A 20469-nucleotide genomic window follows, 5' to 3' on the forward strand; every position below is an offset into this window, starting at 1 on the left:
TTACAAAAACGTGAAAAAGCAGCTGTGACCAAGCTATCACGAGGTGAGTAGCATTGTAAGCATAATTAATAGCAATATACTTCAGTTTGTCTGTGTGTTTTTGTATGCAAGCGGGTCTGCTGCGGTCTGCTGACAGTCCAAAATGGCGGCAGTAGGACAAAACCATGGGCGAGTCTGTTGCTATGGGGCGTTCTATTGAGCTTCGCCTCTTGGTATCCATGCTCTTTGCCGTCAGTGAGCATCTGTCACCCTAGTTTTCACTCTGATTGGCAGTTCAGCTCACTTAGTACGAGAAGAGAAATGGAAGTGAAGATCCATCCTGTTGATCTTCTGGTTTCCCTTTCTAAATGACTAATACAGACTACAGCCACCTGATGGTATGGAGTGTTATCTCCTCTCACGCTGGTGCAGAACGTTCAAGCTAGCTGGCCATTGGCTGTAGTTTTTGCGGTGTGTTCAGGTGCAACTTTTTGGCCAAGATACAGGCAAATTGATACAATGGTTGGCCTTCGTTGCCGTTTCTTTGATGTTGGTTTGGTGAATCTGGGCCTTCACATTTAAATGCTTTCCTGATACTGTTAAAATGGGTAAAACACTTTCAGAGGCACATGCCACATACTAAAATAAACTGCAAGTAACTGCTGCTTCTGTCCTTACTTACATAGTCACACACAAGCAACACAAAAAATGATACACAAAACCCAGTTTCTAACCATTTCTGGTGCCCTACATCACTCAATGAGATTAGAGAGTGTGTAGTTAAAGAACATGTCTGGCTTTGCTCTGGTACAAGAAGAGTTCATTGAGTCTACCATGCTAGCACAAACAGTGTGCATGTGTGTGTGTGTGTGTGTGTGTGTGTGTGTGTGTGTGTGTGTGTGTGTGTGAGTGAGTGAGTGACAGACAGGGTGACAGATAACCGTTACCACCAGGCATGGGGGATTAGCTGTTTCTGTTCAACTACCCAGACTTTCTTCAGATTAACCCTGCCTCATCCTCTAATCCAAGGGCCGGCGTGAGATTAGGACCCCAGTCTGCTCTGAACCAGCAGACACCGGGGGGGGGGGACAAAACTGTCAGGGGCTGTGATGAAAAAAAGAGGATGGAGTGTGGGGAGTGTGGAAGATATGGGGGGCAAAGGGAGGTGGAGAATGGGAACTGGAGAGAGAACTAGACACTGTGATATTATTTCACAGGGATGAGCTCAGGGCAGAAGGTGGGAAAAGCTTTAGGAAGAAGAATAGGATGAAACAGACAGGAAGGAAGGAAAAGTGAGGGCATGATGAAACTAGACAAGTGTAGAGAAGACAGACAGATAAAAAAGCCAGATGGGAGGGATTTACAGGAGAGAATGAGACACATAAAGAGGAGAGAAAATGAGAAAAGGTGAAAATAGGAAGACACTGGGGACTGGAGGAACGCACCCATTCATCACACAGATGCAGACTTTGAGCTACACACACATACATACACACACACACACACACACACACACACACACACACAGACACACGACTCTGATATAAAAATAGAGCAGAGACCAGCAGCTTTCTTCACACCCCTGCCTCGCTGTGAGCTGCTGATTTGCGCAGAAGAAGGAGGAAGTCTCACCAGATTTGGTGAAGTTTAAAAAGGACTAAAAGGCTTCAAACTCACGCCGTGATATCGACTTCAAAATGCAAATAAGTGCAGCCCGCCTGCTGTGAATCAGAGGTGGCGACTGACAGGTTAAAAAGCTATGCATCTTAATTCGGCTTGTGGCAGCGCTACCTCCCACACATCACAAGATGAGGATCAAGAAAAGGTATTAAAAAAAAGGACTGCGTCATCACCAGCACAAATACAGACAGACAGGAAACCACAGAAAATGAATAACCCCCGTGCACATGTGAGACATCTGCAGCGATAAAGCTATCAGTGATCACCATCATGACCAGTGGAGCTTTCTGTGACAAATTCATTTAAATAAAACTGCACTTCAAAGACAATGATCCAACAAGCACAAAAGCAAGTGTAAGGTGAGTTAATGGTGATGCTGCCCACCTCTGGAGTGTTCGATTTTCACCGCCACGCAGGCCTCATCTGTAGTCTTGGACTGGAAGTAGCCAGCTTTGTCTTTCTTCTCTGCAACGACAAAACACAAGATTCGCTATAAAAAGACATACGAGAAAACTTGAGAACAGGAGGGTATTTTAATACCCGCATCTGAGGCAGGAGCTTCAAAATGTTTCAGGCTACCCCATGTTTTATGTAAGAGCAGCAACGACAGACAGAGGAGATGAAACTAAGGGATGAAGGAATAACAGCTGTACCATTCCGTATTTTCCAATAGCCAAAACAACATGCTGGACATGCACGAAGCTGGTGTAGGGCAAAAGCTGCCAGAGTTTTGCGGCGCTCCTCTGGTAGCACCATTTATCAAGATCAGGAGTAGACTTGTGTTTGTTTTGAGAATGAAGAGGAATATACCGCCCCTTGGAGATAGAAACCCTAATTAGTCTGTCTGTGATATGTAGGGCATAGTCTGTGGGGAGAGCTAACACTCTTTCAACACAGCCGTTTAATATGCACATAAAAGATTAAAGAGAAAATAGCAACGCTCGTAAAAACAATGATGGGCTCGCATGAGTATTAGGAAGCCCCCCAAACACACACACACATATATATAACTCAGACACAATAAAAAAGGGACACACACACACGTTCCATCTGATATGAAGCATCACAGCTGCAATGTCATCAGTGTAGTTGTTGACATGCAGCAACACATGTAAGTGACACACAGCACAATAGAACAGCTGTACAACCATACAATCTGAAGTCGACCTCAATTCATTCAACTTTTGTTTCGCTCTGTGCTGGCAATGACATCGACAGCGATACCAACCAGTCACAACCGTGAGAAACCTGTTTTATTATCTTTCATCCTCATTTTCCTTAAAGGTTACTTCTAGCTTGATTTTAGGACAAAAAGCAAAAGAAAAGCATGGCTGTAGATTATTATTTTGCGCAGATGTGACACTGCACCAAGTACATGTGCAGAGGCATCAGGCTGGAGCTACTGTTTGTCATTTTCGTGAGTGTCTGCAAGGTGAGCCTCTCTCCTCATTGCTGATGCATTTAATGGAGGATTTGGCAAATATTAGGAGACATGTCAACTGAGGCTGATTATGTATTTCACTGGATTTACTGAGGTCACGCTACTCAGTTTTGCTGGGAACATTTCTCCACCTGTGCATAGGAGGCATAAACACACCGCAGATGGGATTTACAAGAGCCATAAGGAGTGGCGGAAATAAAGGTGCAATACATATAAGCTTACATGTAACTAAAACCTGAAGCAATCAGGCTATAATTAAGGAACTCAATATCTGATTACTGTAACACAAAGATGGGCTTACGTTCATCACATTAGCTCAGTTTTTGAACTTTTCCTTCCCGAGTGTTTTCAAGTGGTATTATTGTTGCCGCTGTCGCAAAGACCTAAGAGCCTAGCAACTACCAACAACAACATACACTGCACTTTATTTTCCACAGTTACTTTGGTTTTTACACTGCCTGTCATTTCTTGTAATGAGGATAGTAACTGCATTGACCATTACATGACATCAGCTACCATGGAAAAATGAGCACCATACTTTTCCTGTAATGGTTGTCGCACTTCCTTTGTACCGTAAATTGAGCTTTCATTTTCCCGGGAAATGGTACCCAGTGGCGGATGGAGCTGCATAGTGAAAGTGAGGCTTATAAGGAACCAATCCAAACACAGATAGTAACATTATTCTGTAGCCAGTGCATTGTGCAATTAGCATTTACGTCATAATGGGATAGTTAAAGCAAAAACCTTGCTTATTTCCATTTAAACCATCAATCAGCAGTAAAATCACTACTTAGTTTTGTTTTGTTAAGACATTCAGTTGAGTATCTGTGTTCCCTCAGTCTATCCCCACACATTTTGTCATTAATTAATCTAAGACTGTCCATGCAACACTCTCAGTGTTTCTCTTAATACCCCAAACTATGATTTGCACCAAGTATTTAGCTGAGTGTCAGTTAGGATATACGAGCACAGCAGGGCTGAACTGAGACGACATAATGGTGAGTGGATAATGCCACGTAAAGGAAAAGTGGACAAACTCAGCGTGGGGTCGTGCAAATACTTAAGAGGAGGTACAAATGACTTTGTGTGTGTGTGTGCGCCCATGTGCCTAAGCGTGTGCATGTGTGTGCGAAGGGGGGTATAATATCCTGGCGCAGGGATTAAAGGAGGGCTTTCTCCACCCACCATCTGGACTCCTCATGACAGGCCTGCCTGCTGTTCACACACACACACGCACAAACACATACACACACACACACCTACTTAACAATACATAAATTGGACCTAGTCAGTTATATAAGTTCCCTATTCAGAGTTTACTGTAAAACACGTAAGCAGCTTATCAAAAGCATCCTGCAGACTCTCGGCCATGTGACCAGAGTCATCACACGCTACCTATTGTTTCCTGAAGTGGGGGATATGTTACTATGTCAGCACTAAAAACACACACACACACACACACACACACACACACACACACACACACACACACACACACACTCAAAAAAGGCACACACCCCAGAACATAAGTGACAACATCCATGGAGAATATAAAGGTGAAATGAATGGGCTTCTGAGATGTGGGTGTGAGGGGAAACCTTCATCAATGATGATATATGATGGGGAGAGTCTACTGGTCCAGCTACTGGCCTGACCCTAAACATCCTCTTCCTGTCTGTCAACTTCCTGTTTTTCATATTCCATAATCTTGAAGTCTCAACTCTTAGCATACGGTTGACGATAAAGTCTGAATACTGATAATGAAACTCAGACATGCGTCCATCCTGACAGTGATCATGATAACTGTTTGAAAGCGACCAACAAGAGATGCCTCAAACTTCCCCAAATTCACAGTAATTCTAAGAAATAAAAAAAAAAAAAAGAAATGAAATAACTGATCTTGTAAAAGAAACGGGTCGATTTTCTTCATTGATGCCCTTTTCTTTTTAACCAAGCTTACTTGAAAAGACCAACACTGCACAGTTGTAAGTGAATATAAAAGGTATTGACGCATGTCTGTCATGTCAGCTTTATACTGAACACATCATCGTTCTGTACGTCTTTGGGCTTCCTCTACTTAGCATCATGAATTAAACACACATCAAAACAGGTGGCAAACTGCAGCAAATCCTCCAATGGTGGCATTCAAGGAGAATAAAAATCCAATTTAGCTGCTAAATTCACAGCAATCCAATCAACTCTCTAAATTAAAGCTTTCACTCCCCCTCAAGCAGTCTGGGTATTACATAAGAAAATGTCAGCCACCATTCTGATACCGCTATAAATTGGTGGTTGTTTTATTCATATGAAGCTGTAATGATAGTGGCTGATCAAATGATCAAAAGCAAACAGGTATCTCCTCCTTGACAGATAAAGGTCAGTTAATGAGCTGTGACATTTATCAAATCTTCAGAACTGTGTGTGTATATACACGCTGTATTTCACTACCGAAGGTGTTGTAAACAAAGGTATTATCATGAGTCTATCTCTCCGCTGTTGATAGCTGCCTCGTCTCTGTTTACATTCACCCTCTCTATAGCGACACAAGTCTGACGACAGACGGCTGCCGCATCAAACACCAAATGACTAATGACCCGAGTCTGACCTTCAGTCAACACACAGACTGACATCCTCGTCTCTCCACTGTCACTGCTCGCATTCGCTCCACTCTTCAACACTTCTAGCCGCTTTGTAATTCCCATCAGAAAATGTGGAGTTGGGCCATTTAATGTGTTACAGATTATGCATGCCCTGTATTCACTAGAAGCAGATGCCAGTCAGAGCAGAAATAGAAGATTACCCCACAATGGAAATATCCTGCATAGATGAAAGAACACACATATCACTACAATAACACACAGAAAAAATAAATTATCTGAACTAAACTCCAACATATCCTAAAACATGAGGCTGACAATATATTCTGATTTTTTCTTGTAGTAAACAGTTTCTTTGAAAAGACCAAAACACACATTTAAATGTTCCTAAGCCAATTTTCAGAAATGTAGCCATAGTCTGATACGGCTTATTCCTCTGTGCTACCGACCTCAACTGTGATCCACAAACTATCAAAGCACATAAAGCTAATCAATTTGGGCATTATGCTATAGACCCTCTTACTGTTAGTAAACAGTATGACGTTTTTTTGGTGGGTGGGGCTTAGCTGGAGGCAAAACAATTCTCCACAGACATTAGCTAGTGCTAGCTATCAAGTTCTGTTGGCTTGCTTTAGACAATGGAGGAAGATGAGGCAAAGTACTCATTCACTCCACTGGACCGTTCATAAATTTGGAGTGCTGTCTGAATGTACTGTTTGGTTATCCACTCTCAGACTGGCAGTGTGCACTCTGGACACGGAAGACGGAGCAGCAAAACCATTCATTAAGTCATGTAGAAATATAATGCTCTGTTTCTTCGACCAACAGAACTCTCATTTTAATGTAGAGCGCCACACTGAATTTAGTGTTACTTGAATAAGTAAACACTGACCGACGGGACCAGACTGGTTGACCTGTACGCTCTTACTCAGTGGATGGACAATTTGACAGGATTGCTGAAGGTGGGATGGCTGGCTTTATGGTGGATTACTATACCAATCTTACAAAGGAGACGACACTTGAACGGTTTCCTCCGGTTTGTTTTGCTATCAAAGCTAACGTTAGCTAATGTGCTGAAAATTTAGCGTAATGGAGAAATCCAATCTTGATACCTCTCCAATTTCTGATTAGGTGGACATGATAATAATACACAGAACGTTATTCATCCCTACAAAAGTAAACACTCTTTCATTAACCTGATATGACGTGTGCGCTGCACATGTGAGCATTTTTGATGATCGCCTCCGCCCTTTGGTCTAATCACATTTAACCATAGTTGTCTTTGTTTTTATTGACGGGCAGTGGTGGCTTTTAAATGAAAGAATTTAAGTTTTAAACCATGACTCCTTCTATTCTGGCTCCTAATAACACAACAGGACGACATTTTAAGACTCATAGCCTACAGCCCTGTGAGTTATGTTTTGCCTTCAGCTAACAGAACTGACGTCATTGTGACATCTACCCTAAAAGTTTCCATACTGTAGAGGAAAATACCCATTCTTATGTCTCCCACACACTGAAGGACTTTGTCTGACGAAAGGCTGACACCCCTCTCACATCTAAAGACAATGTCAGTTTTTAGTCACACACAATAAGATTTTGCAAAGACTGAAATCTTGAAAGGTCACTACCTACCTACCTACCTACCTACCTACCTACCTTTACAAGACCACAACTAGATTTCTTTTGAGGTTTTTACCCATCTTACTCCTGGTGGAAAATATTACGCCAAACTCTCTTCAATAAATATGACATATTAACACTTCCTCTTGTGTCCACAAAAACACGTAACTTTGGACGCCTCAACTCACTACCAGCCTGCAAAAGAACCGATACTTGCTCATGCTCTTGCATCCCCTCAGGGCCCCTCCGTGTTTACCGTCTAACCTGCTTCTTCTTTGATGCTGCAGGGAGTTCAGTTATTCTTCAATAAACATGACGGATTTTGTCGGAACAAGAAGAAACAAAAAAGACTGGACAAAGACAGCCTTTAAGACAGTTTGCTGACCATCTTACACCAAACAATCACGAGAGTTCACACAAAACTCTTTTTATTTTATACTAAAATTTAAAATTTGTCCGCGGCAGTAAAATCGCTGGAAAAGTAATTTGCTGTAAGGCTGGCATTGGATGCGTCATGATTATGTCTCGATGCAGGAAAGTCAATAATCAGTAATTTCTCGTAATGTCTTGACATTATGATTGCGTGTAAGTTTTGTAACCGCTGGTGAACACAATCCAACCAGAATACAGATATATTATGCTTTTAAAGTGGCAAGTAGACACACAGTAAAAAGAAAAATCATGTATAGAAATCCATACATTTGTTTTATAATCACATTCAGCCCTCTGAATCAAACTGAATCATGAGGTGCCTAGAGATTGCCACCCAGACTACTGTAGTTCAATTTCTGACTCAGCCCCCACACAGTACACCTTTGGCAGCTGTAAATACTCAACAGAGCACCAAATGTGTAAAAATCCACAGCTGTAATCACCATAACTTTAATACAGACTGTGTTGATTGACCTTTATACATGTCATGAGTAATTATCCACACGGTTTCCACAACAGATACGCTACATGCTTGAAATGTTTTTAAGGTGACTGCACCCACACTGATGCATCCACAGGCAGCACCTGCGTGTGTGGGTTTCTGTGTTAAAACCAGCGCTTCCTCCAATTCTTTTCTCAGTGGTTCACACACACAGCTCATAACTGAAACCAAAACAAATTGTACAGTCTTAATGTTTCTAAGCTGCTGAACTGTCAAACAAAAGGAAACATCTCTACAATACCTGTGAGCAGCATTCCTCTCCAGTACAGCTGGGTTTTCCCGGGCCTGTCAACCACCCAATGTTTATCCATCTCAAAATCTCTCTTCAACTCAGTTTTATCAGCATCTATAAGGAAATTACAGTCTGATCTTCAGACACAAGTTTCCCTGTCGCCTGGTTACTTCATGTCTGTATTTACCCATCAAACCTTCGGAGTACCTGTCTCGACACTGTACAAACCGGTTCCCTGGAAACCAGAGTCACCAGGTGTGGGAGAGACAAGGAGGAGGGGAGGAGGCGGGAGGGAAGTCGTCCTTCAAGATGATGATTCACGGTCAATTTTAACCATTTCCATAATAATGTTCTGGGGTGAGCCAACACTCAAGGACAAAGTCACCCCAGGGTGGGAGGAAAGAATGGGAAGACAAGAGAAACCAAAAGAGAGGGTGGGAACGCTGTAAATCAGCAGTGAGGAGAGGTGGAGGAGGGAGGGGAGAGGAACACGCTCATGGAGAAGTGAGAGAGATGAAAATTAACCAGCCGTAACAGTTAATATTTAACTATCTGCAGTGCTGCCAAACAGTCAAACAACCCATGTTAAACACATTTCTTTTGCCTATTTTCTGCTCCTGTGCCACTGCATCCTAACTGTATTTTCACACATGCTAACTATATTACACAAAATGTGACTGCACAAACCCCCCAAAGCCCAATTTTAACCTAATCTCAGCCCTGATATACTGCAGCAGAAATGAATGAGATTCTAAAATTAAGAAACCTAAATCACAGAGGACAGTCTGCACTTATCATCCAATAATGATGAGAAATAGATACCATTAAATATACAAAAAGGCTGTTTCTGCCCATAAGCACACAAGAATGCAAAGTAACCCCAGCTTCATTTGCATGGCTGCCCTAGATCGAGATAAATACCATTCAAATGTAACTCATAAATAATGGAAGAGAGAGAATGTATTAATATGCCAAGTCACACCCCTTTAATCACACATGAGGTTCATAGTGATAATGTGTGTGTCTATGTGAGTGTGTGTGTGTGTGAGCACACGTCTGACGTTTTCATGCTTGACACAGAGGAGATTGGCTATTGAATGAGACCAGATGCGTCTGTCTCCCCTCTCTCCTGTCCCTCCATAATGGACAATTACCACAGAGTTATGGTTCTCTGCCACAAACATAATAGAGTGAAAATTAAAGGCCTTGTACTGCCTTTATGTGGTCAAGGCAACCAGCTGAGACTCCCGTCTCCAGCTCATGATGTAGTTTACCCTCCATCTAACAATTTAGTCCTGTGATGAGTTCTTGTACAGAGAATAAGCCAATTAGCAAAGTCTGTACAGCATGTTTTTGTGCAGTGGTGCCCACCAGGCAATTAGAAGTCAAAGATTCACTCTCCTTTAGGCTTTGTTTTGGTCTCCGCTAACTGTGTCTGTCTGCTGTTTAGTGCTGGGCAGGTAGAGTACAGCGGGTTTTTAGAGCTTTTTAGTTGAAAGCAGCTGCCTGCTGTGGCCAAAAAATTAAGCTCTGAGTTCAGTTTGGCTGCAACTAATGATTATTTTCATTATTGACTGCTGTGCCAATTTATCTTCATGGTTAAACGATGAATCTTTTAGTCTCTAAATTGTCAGCTGCGCTTGCCTGAGAAGGACTAAATGCACAAACCTGCTATTTTTAAATATCCCATCGAGAGAGACTCTCACTGCAAACTGTTCTGAATGTTTCTGAAAATGTCGGCATGCAACATGGTTCTGTGGACGATAATTGACGTGTAGACCTTCCATCTATGAGGAAATACAGTGAGCGCTGGACGGAGCAGTGCGTGACAATAACCCCGTCCAGATTTAAGGGTGCTGTTTGTGGTTTAAATGCTAGATGGACCTGGGGTCTTGGTAGCATGTCTGAAAGGTTACTTTTGGTTCCAAAGGTCCCATACCGAAAGTGTTTGGTGGAAACAGGGCTCAAGTCACATCTTCAATTTGCTTTTTTTGTCCAACCAACAGTCCAAAACCCAAAGACTCAAGATTAATTCCCGCATTTAAGAGGCAGAAATCTGATTAAAGCGATTTATCAAGTATCAAAAGTTGGCGTAGTATAGTATAGTATAGTAGTTGGCGATTAATTTTCTTTCAGTCAGAAAGTTGATCAATTGTCTAATCACTGCAGCTCTAGATTTGGTGAGTGTGAAATCAAGTATTAGTTGCACACTTTAAATGCAAAGAATGAGCTGCAGAGTCAGATGATAACTCTCTCTCTCTCTCTGGGATCGTCACTACAAGTGATCCCTGTCACATTACGCACTCATTTGACCCATTGTTAATATGGAAACAGTGACTGGTGCAGCTTTACCTTTTGCTTTCTTCTCTATCGATACTTTCACTTTTTCAGGCCTGTAAAAATCCTTTGAAAAAAAAAAGCTCATCTTTTATTAAGGCCATAACTTGTAATAAGTAGTCACAAGCCTAAAAGGTAGGGTTTTGTTTTAACAGTAGATATAGTTACTTCTTAGTAAATTTGAGCAGTGGAAAATGGGTCTTCCTTGGCAAACACAACTAAGATTCCTCCAGAAGATCTCCCTTATCTGCTATAAAAGAGCCTGCCTCACATTCCACTAACTTAAACATGTGCCTTGTAAAAATCGTACATCATGTGCAGACGCTGTCCATCTACTTTCTGATTCCCAGCGTGCTGCCTACACGGCCCCAGCATGTGAAGATCAGCTTTTAAGCATGATCTGAACGTGCTCTCTGGCCCATGTCTAATGAGGGCAGGCCAAGTTAGTCACTGGGTGTGCTGTGATCCTGAACTACATCGGCGGCCCCCCCTGTTAAACACTTCCTGTTGGTACTTCAGGGAACACATTAAGAAAAAGTGAGAAAGACAGGGAAAGAAAGTTTAGTTTCCTGGCTGTCACTGCAATGATCATCATCCCAAGAGAACACAACTAAAGATTTAAACGTGGTTTGGATATCAGATGGCAAAAACGTTGAGTCCCAAGCTTAAGTGAATTTGTACAAAAACAGAGTAAGTAACAGAGATGAGGAAAGTCCCATAATTGAGATCCAAATGACAGTGTAGAGGTAGTGGACTCTGGTCACTGGGCACTGAGAAAGGGATCGATTGTTGGAATTAGAGTATGCGATAACATCGACAGGCAGCAGTCATTCTCTCCACATCTATCTCTCTTACCTCCTTCCCTTTCACCACACATCTCTTCTCCCTCTACCCCCTCCACGTCCTCCTCCTGCTCCCCCCTGTGACCTGCCTGCCTACCTTGGAAAACAGATCACAGCTGCTGGGCAGGAGCTTCCAAATGTGTCAATCAATAGCCTGTCCACCCAATCACCACGTCTGACTGGGCCCCAGCAGGCCAGTCTGTTCATAAATGAACAACAGCGGTTATTCACAGCATGCTCTTTCATGATAAGACTGAACCGAATGGATTTGAAAGGGCTCCCAGATCCAGCACAGATATGTAAAAAGTGACGTATATGAAGCATAAAAGACCACTACTCTGTTAATATGTAAGATTTTAAAGCAATACACTACAGTAAACTCCAGCACCCCAGCTGCACTCATATTTGTATTCATTAAGTGAAGTTACGCCCCAAGGGTATGTCTTGCTATAATCGAGTTTCCATTCAATGCGACCCATTTTTAAGCAAAATGTTTACAGAAATAACCATTCCACTTTCCATCAGTTCAAAGTGAATGACTTCCTGAACATCAGATATAGCTCCCTCTCCAAAAATAACCCCATGAGAAATTCTCACAATCTGATGCTGATGAGTAAGCTGTTGTTACTCATCTGATGCTGGCTACGATTCGCCTTGTCTGATGATGACAACAAAGAAATGCACTCGCTAATATTGCAATGCTTTGGGTAAGAGGCACAGAGCGCACAGCTGGGGCCTTGTGCACAGGAGGACTGACAGCACAAAGCATTTATGAAAGGCCGTGGTGGATGGATATTTTGTCAACAACATTTCAGAAGCTTATGTCTCTCATGCAGTGGCTCTGAATCGTTTCCAGGAATGATCATGACAAGAGTATTTGTTTGTCCTGAATATACAGTTAAAAACGAAACTGTAATGTTACTGAACTTTAGCCTCACTGACCTTTTGCTAAACCCAGCGACTGTCCAAATATAGCCTAGCAACGGTAATTAGGCGTGGTCAAGCTTTCACTTTCTACACATGTTGACGTGGTGTACATGGGGCTGTGGTCACAATACTCTGGATATGAAAGGTTTGGATGGTGGTGTCCAAGACAAATAGAAGAGCAGAAGTGTAAGAGATGGTCAGTATGTTTTATCGCAGCAGAATTTGAGAAAAGCTCGCAATATGCGATAACGTGAATATTGCAATAATGATATTATTTGTGATTGAGAATAAGATGTTACTCAGGTCTGCCTTTCTGGTGCTACTGCTAAAATAAAACAAATTCCTTATTGAATTCAAAAAAGAAAGGAAATTATTTCCAACATTCATATATTGACCAAATGGAAAAATGAACTGAACACAAAAGGCACCAATAAAAAAGATAATGACAGTGAGTTACGAAAAGGCCTACTCTTTGACTGAAAATATCCTGTAGTCTTCACAATGTGTTTATCGTACAAGATGACATCATGATGTTGATAAAAAAAAAAACATAACTCTAACATATGTTGTAAATCTTAGCATGTCCTGCTAACAGCAGACCTAACTCAGCAACATTTCCAAAATTCTTTTATTTACCAATTGATAGGTACATTTTAAAGTGCAATCTTCTACTGATACTTGTCATCGTGATGACAATAAAAAACAATGTATTGTGCCCTGCAATCGTTAGCATGATGAGCTACTAGCTTACCACCAAAAACTTTGTGGGGCTAGAAGCAAACCCCCAGGAAGTGCGATAGCTTCTGAAGCCAATTTTCGTGGTGGCTAAAACAGTGGTACTGCAATTTTCGGTGTTTGTCACGTGAAGCCGTTTGGTCCAAAAGACTTTTTCCCATAGACTTAGATTTGGAAGAGACATTTGTAAACCAGGTGAATTGCTGTTCAAGTTAACAGAGGGCTAAACTGAAAGTCAGACACTCAGCCTGTGGAAGTTGGTCGATGAACTGTGCTTGACCGTGCTCGGTGGCTGTAAGTTTCTACAGTGCTTGCTCTATGGGCCCCACAATGCATATGATCCAGGTACTTTCATACTGTGGAAATCGAGCATTTTTGGTTTCATGTACCACTGAGCAACTTTCATAGGAATGAACAGAGTCCTGCCTCCAATATTGTGTCCTTAATACAGCCATGGTTAGAAGTTATGTGTTCAAAAAAAACAAAAACAAAAAAAAAAAGAAGAAGAAGAAGCTCAGTTCACGAAAGCACTTCCACTGTACAGTATTATTGTCACACATTAGCATGTGCCGTAGCATTAGAAACTCCGTCATGATTCAGCAACTTCAGCAAAACTTGTTATCCAAGATCATATTAAGTTTGCCATGTACACTGGTTATAGTCCTCATCCCAAAAGCCTTTTGTAACATTAAAATTTAAACATACTGTTCAAAAATACAGTAAAGAATATATCTTATCTCTTTGCTGCTTGTCACAGTATGCTAAGCATTCAAACAGAACAGAATGAAAAGAGAGTCTTAGATTTTCAAGTGTCACTGAAACTTGGTAATTCCCTGTGGTAATACTCAGACTAACTGGCTCTGCAGTGCAAAACAAAGCTGTTTCTTTATCTCTGTGATTCTACATGGATTATTTCTCTGGGACATGCAGCTTTAACATCAATCTTTAAGCGCAATATGGTGTCTGTAGCCACCAGATTTGAGACCCTTTTTTCAGAGTTCTTGTTTTAAAACGAGCTTGAAACATTAAAAAATCATCTGGAGAGAACTTTTTAAACCAACTCACAGAGCTACTCTTAGCTTAATTAGCAAGTTACAACTGCTCAGGACAAGGTTGCCGGCTACAAATGAGAAGCTTGCTTTAGTCTACCTTCATCTGAAATCAAGGACCCATTGTTAAAAAAAAACAAAAAACGATTATTTCATTTTGAGTGGTAAATCTGCAGAGAATGGGAAGCTTGACGGGCATAGCAACAGTAACAAAGGGGGTCGGTGCTTAGTGAACCGTCAATTAATTCAGCACATCATAATTCAAATGAAAACACTCCTGATGAATTCTTCATTTTGATCTGTCTATGTCTCTTTGTTTATCTCAGTCTATTGATTCCAGCGCACTGAGGAAACACTAAGCAACAGAGATTCATTAATGCTAAACAGATTTGGCTCAATGCATTATGGATGAAGTAAACAGATGCTGAATATAATGCCAATCAAACAGCGTGGGTAAAAACTTGTGGCTCAAACAGGATCATTGTACTCGGTATGAATGAGCCCCTCTGACTGGAGGCACTGGAGCCCATATTCTCAGCGCAGAGCTGGAATGCACAGAAAAACCCTGCAATGCTGAAAGCAAGCCTGTGGGCTAGCCTGTAGCCAAGTTTGGGGCACTAATGAAGCAGAGGGAAAGAGAGAAACTAACTTAACATTTAAACTGACACGAACTTCCTCTTTGACTGTTCATGCTTGAACCAAAATTAAATTCCCTCTTCCTCATTTCTGTCACCATGCATGTCAAAAATATTCTCTTAAGCCAAGATCTGCACTCTGTACATTTAAACCGACAATGCACATAACTGAGTCACCTGCTTCATTGTATACACACACGCACACACGCTCACACACGCACACACACAGCACTTAATCTGACACGTCCTGGAGGAATTAAGAGTCAAACAGTATCAGCATTTCTGGTGTGTCATAGGAGGCTCAGCAGAAAGACAAACCACTGGACAAAATGACAAGATAATCGGCTGCCACAAACCAACCTAGTGAGGCCTGTGCGAGGGAATGACACAGCATTTTCCCTTTAGAAAGAAAGGAAAGGAATAAACAGATTAATCCAAAAGGTAAAGGGAAGAGAAAGGAAGCAGGAAAGGTGAGGAGAACGAAGCTGCAGTTGCTGACAGAGCATTGCACAGTCAGAAACTGGGCAGGGGTTGACTTCTATCCACACGTCAGACACACACACATACACACAAGTATCCACTATAAAATGCAAGGACAAGCCAAAATGTGTGAGGAAGTAAGGGCCCTTGGATTGTAGTGTTTACAGTATGTCCTTGCGTGTACATTAGTATTCATTGTGATGAGGCTCTCAGCACTCCTTCCTCCTTTTAGCTTCTCTTTAGAAACAACATGCTCTCACATCACGTACCTGGCCCCTGCCGCCTTTATGATAGGTTCCCTTCCCCCTGAGCAGCGATACAGCGAGCTTAGACGTAACCTCTGTTCCTCAGTTATAAATCGCATTTCCACTACATTCGATAACAAAAGGGATTGAAGAGAAAGGTGATGAAGAGGACATGTTGTGAGTCATCAGACCTACAAATCTGCACATGCATTTGCCCACTAATCCACCAGAACGCCCACCGGAATCTGTTAATTCAACATCTTAGAGCAGAATTGCAATCCAGGATCACTGGCTCATGTACTGGCACGTGATTCATTTTCTCTGATGAAAACTATGAATATGTCGGATAGGTAAGTCTAGTGAGCAACCGGTAGGGCTGGTAATGTTTAAAAAATTACAATACCAGTACCCTTAAAGTTGTGATCCCTTTTTTCAACTTCACTCAATACCCATCGAGGCATTCAGTTGCATAAAATACCACTGTACTTTAAAACTTTTTGGTGGCATCTCGGCACGCTGAACTGCTAACTCCGTCAAATACATCGGGCTCGACTTCACCACATCACAGAATGTATGGGTTGTAGTTGCAGTGGCGGGCCAATTACATGCTGCATTAAATTGAAGAACGCTTGCCGTGATTGGCTGCAAGCAAAACCAAACAAATAGTCTTTTTTTTGCTACATCTGGACACCAGACGTATTGAACAATAAGTCTGATACCACTTGGTGCTAGGTTATTTTTGTCAATACCTAAAAGTTATCAAGTGCTGATACCCTGCCCAACCAATCACATCCTTCAATCTTGACAACACCAACCCCCAGCCCTCCATGACAGCTTTTACACTGACAACAGCAAGTCTTCCCTTTAAAACCCCCTCACTGATTTATATCTGAGCCACAGAACCATCTCCATTTTAAACTTTCTTAATCCTGGAGGAACCCCCTTCAGTGGGCTCCTACACAGATCCAGCAAGAAGCCTTGTTAGTATGAGACCCCTGAATGGTTACCTCCATCGAAGCACAAACAGCAGGGTCTGGTAACACCCCTGCTACTGCCTGCCTGTGTGGGGAGCAAAGCTTAGAGAGAGGAGGAAGCACTACAGAAAATATATTGCTGCAGATAAAGTTAATGGTTTCAACTGCAGAGATAGCTAGCCAAATGAGTTCCTGCGAGTGCACGCAGCGGGGAGATGGAGTGGGGAGATTGAGCATGAAGAGAAAAAAAAAGGCATGAGGCATATTTCCTCTTTTATTTGACTAGTAATAAAAAAGTCATTATTGAAACAATTTATTGTTGTTTTTTTTAATAAATACTATTTACAAAGACATTTTCCTCTGTTGGTGTAGAGGATAGAGTGCAGCAACTAGCAGAGGTTAGGATTACATCTGTCATCAAGAGATTGTATTACAGCTGTAATGACAAGGTGACTTTAAATCATAGTTTTGTTTGCAGACTGTTCAGGAGCAGCAAGCCACAATGTACACACACATGCACACACACACACACACACACACACACACACACACACACACACATACGCACACACTCTTGCATATTTTCCCACAGCTCGCTGTGGACAGCTGAGGCCGATTACGCCAATCATGGCAAACAGAGTTAACTGAAATAAGCAGCAGTAGGCTGTGTGTGCTTGTGTGTGTAGTGCATGTCTTGAGACAGCCTGCAGCTGAGAGGCTCAGTAAACAACGCCTTAAAGAAAATTAATAGTCCCCTCCAGCCAATACAGCTCCCACAGACTGCTTAGAGTACCCACAGCTCTCTCCTACACACACACACACACACACACACACACACACACACACACACACACACACACACACACACACACAGCCACCACTGCCACACTTAGATACAGCAGCCTCCAGAGGAACATCCTGTGGTGAGATCCAGGGTTTATCTTTTGTGATATGTCCTCCCCTCTTTGTTAACCATCAGCCTCAGCAGGCGACATCTGTGTGTGTGTGTGTGTGTGTGTGTGTGTGTGTGTGTGTGTGTGTGTGTGCAGAATAGAAACCCCTTGTTTTAGTGTCTCTGTGGTCATGAACCACCCACATTTTGTCTCTCGGCTCTGTTAACCCAACGCCCCATGGCTGTATTGTGTACTCGATGGATGCAGTGCTCCAGTGCTGACTGGTAAACCGGTCTAAAAAGAGAGAGGCACTAACCTTAGTGGAGGTTGTGTCCTGTGAGATCAGCGAGTCCAGTGAAGGAATTAAAATCCACTGCTAGACTGAAGTGAAAAGACGTCTCCCTCCTCTATCTCTGTGCTCTGTCGCTCGTGCTGGCAGGTTCAGGCTCGTGTTAAACTGCTGCCTCGCTGCATTGGTTGCATCCTCCCTTCCTTCCCTCTCTCTGTCTCTCGCTCGCTCTCTCTCTCTCTCACACACACACACACACACACACTTGCACAGTCAGTGACAGACTGACTCGCCCTTTCACTCAACCTCCTGTCTTGCCTCCTCAGATGCTTTCCTTCTTCTTTTACCCTTTCCTCATTCCTCTCTGTGGCGAGTGAAGATAATCACATTCCAGCGGAGATGGGGCATATGGCGGGGGAGCGACACTCAGCCCAAGAGTAAAGCCCCCTCTGTGTGTGAGTGTGTGTCGCATGGACAATCAGTCCCATTGTGTTGGGTGAGGGGAGGGCCAGAGAGAGGGGGAAGAAGCCAATGGCCGTACTCATATGCTGTCCCTGCTGCTGCTGCTGGTGGCTATAGCAGATATAGGTGCTGAGCGTGACACAAAATAACCCCCTCCAGGAAGAGAGGCGAGGAGGTGACACAAGAAAGGCATCTTGAGAGAGAGATGATGAAAAATTGTGTGTGTGTGTGTGTGTGTGTGTGTGTGTGTGTGTTTGTTACAAAGTAGAAGCCTGAAGTAAAGGTTTAAAGAATCTGAGTAATAATTTGTCATCATACCGCTCAGTGGCCTCTGTGATGTGCTTTGAACTTCTTTCTTCCAGGGTTCACACTGAGTACCACTGTGTAGGCTGGAGGTAGTGGGAGATGTAGACATAAAGTCCACCCACTCCTTTGCCCATGACAACCAAATCAGTGGTTACACACTCGGTAGAGGAGTCACAAAGAGAAACATTTGCAGAAAGAACCAAGTATTACGACATGATTTCAATACGGATCCACCTTGTGGAAGCCAGAGCTGTCTATAGATGTCTTTTGGGGCCAGTCCAACTCAATTTAAGACAAGTTCCATTGACATGTCTTATCAAAGCAAGACTCAAGTCAAGTCCCAAGTCTTTTAGTGCAAGTCCAAGTTAAAAGTCTTGATAGGCCAACTGCTAGTCTGTGAAAACTGACCATTAAAATGAACACTTTGCTTTCAAAACTGTGTCAGTAAGTGTATTAATACAAAGCTCAAACTATTATATTCAGTCCTTAAAATACTAAATTATTTAAGACATGTGGCTATGCAAGTCTAGCCTGACCGCAGCTAATTTTTTCTTGGCAGCAGTGTCGGTCCGTCCACCACTTTGGTGCAGACTAAAATATCTAAAAATGTTGCAAACATTCCTGGTTCCCAAAGGGTGAACCCTACTGAGTCTGGTGATCTCCTAACTCTTCCTTATGGTTGACATTTTTGAATTTAAGTAAAATGTCTTTCAAACTGTCAAATGAATTGCCATTAAATTTGATGCAGGTACATGTTCCCCTCCAGATGAACTGCGGTAACTTTGGTGATCCCTTCACTTTTCTTAGAGCAACATCATCAGGTCAAAATTTAAACTTTAACTACCAAATACCTGAACAAACAACACTGTACTCTGGTTTTAGTCACAGACTGTATAAAAATAACTTTGGCCATCACTATCTTGGTTTTTAATGACCAGAAGTTACCATATTTGGACGAGAGGGTGGAGCTGTGGATAAGAAGGGTGAATATGACAGAGTGTGGTAGCGCCTTGCAGACAGCCTGTCAGTCAACGAAGTCACACCCTTAACTATGTGTGACTTTAAGCCTTAATAAAATGTAGACTGGAGAGTTCTATTAATATTCACCCGATTCAGTTGTCATGAACGAGGAAATTAGCCTAAATAGTTTTTTGTACCAGGCTGTAAACATGTTTATTTCTGCTGTAAAGTTGGGCATTTTAACATGAGTGTCTATTGGGATTGACTCACTTTTGCAGCCAGCCTCAAGGGGCCACTCCAGGAACTGCAATTTTTGGCACTTCTGCACTGGCTTCATTTTTCAGCCTCAAATGTTGCCACTTATTGTGAATTAGCAAATGTTGGCATGTTGACATCCTTAACTGAGATTCTGAACATGTTAACATTCCTGCTAAAGATCATTGTCAAAGCATTGGCAGTAAGTGAGCATGTTGCCATGGTTAGCATTCACCTCAAAGCACTGCTATGTCTGAATGCAGCATCAAAGAGCCCTCAGCATAGCATAGACTCTTGGTCATGAATGTTTTAGCTTTCAAGTCTCAAGTCAGGTCTACAGTATGTCTAGTCTCACAGCAGTCTAGTCCAGTTCAAATGTCAAGACCTGGGTGTGAGTCAAGTTTCACGTTTACAGCTCTTGTGAAAGCCTCTAAAATGTCCCCATTTCAGGAACTAAGAAGTTTTTGTAGCCTGATGACGCTGCATGTTTTTTCTTCTTCATATTTTGGGTTTTGACCTGATTTCATAAGCCCTGCTAGTCAGACAACCCGTAGAGAACCACTCAAGTCTCCAGCTGAGTAGCAAGATTAAGAA

The 20469-nt window shown here is 42.3% G+C and overlaps 1 protein-coding gene across 5 annotated transcripts in view; it reads right to left on the reverse strand.

The window, feature by feature from the left end:
• Positions 1-20469, reverse strand: part of fgd4a (FYVE, RhoGEF and PH domain containing 4a) — a 66876-nt gene that overhangs the window by 24448 nt on the left and 21959 nt on the right. For 3 of the 5 annotated variants that reach the window (XM_050072819.1, XM_050072822.1, XM_050072820.1), the window contains exon 2: positions 2044-2124. In XM_050072819.1, the coding sequence (XP_049928776.1) occupies positions 2044-2124 (81 nt within the window). Of the gene's footprint in view, positions 1-2043; positions 2125-8495; positions 8666-17919; positions 18328-20469 lie in introns of those variants that run through there. The other 2 variants (XM_050072826.1, XM_050072821.1) reach the window with 2 other exon arrangements.

This window comes from Epinephelus moara, chromosome 20, assembly GCF_006386435.1.
Source record: "Epinephelus moara isolate mb chromosome 20, YSFRI_EMoa_1.0, whole genome shotgun sequence".
In the NCBI taxonomy this organism is placed as follows: Eukaryota; Metazoa; Chordata; class Actinopteri; order Perciformes; family Serranidae; genus Epinephelus; species Epinephelus moara.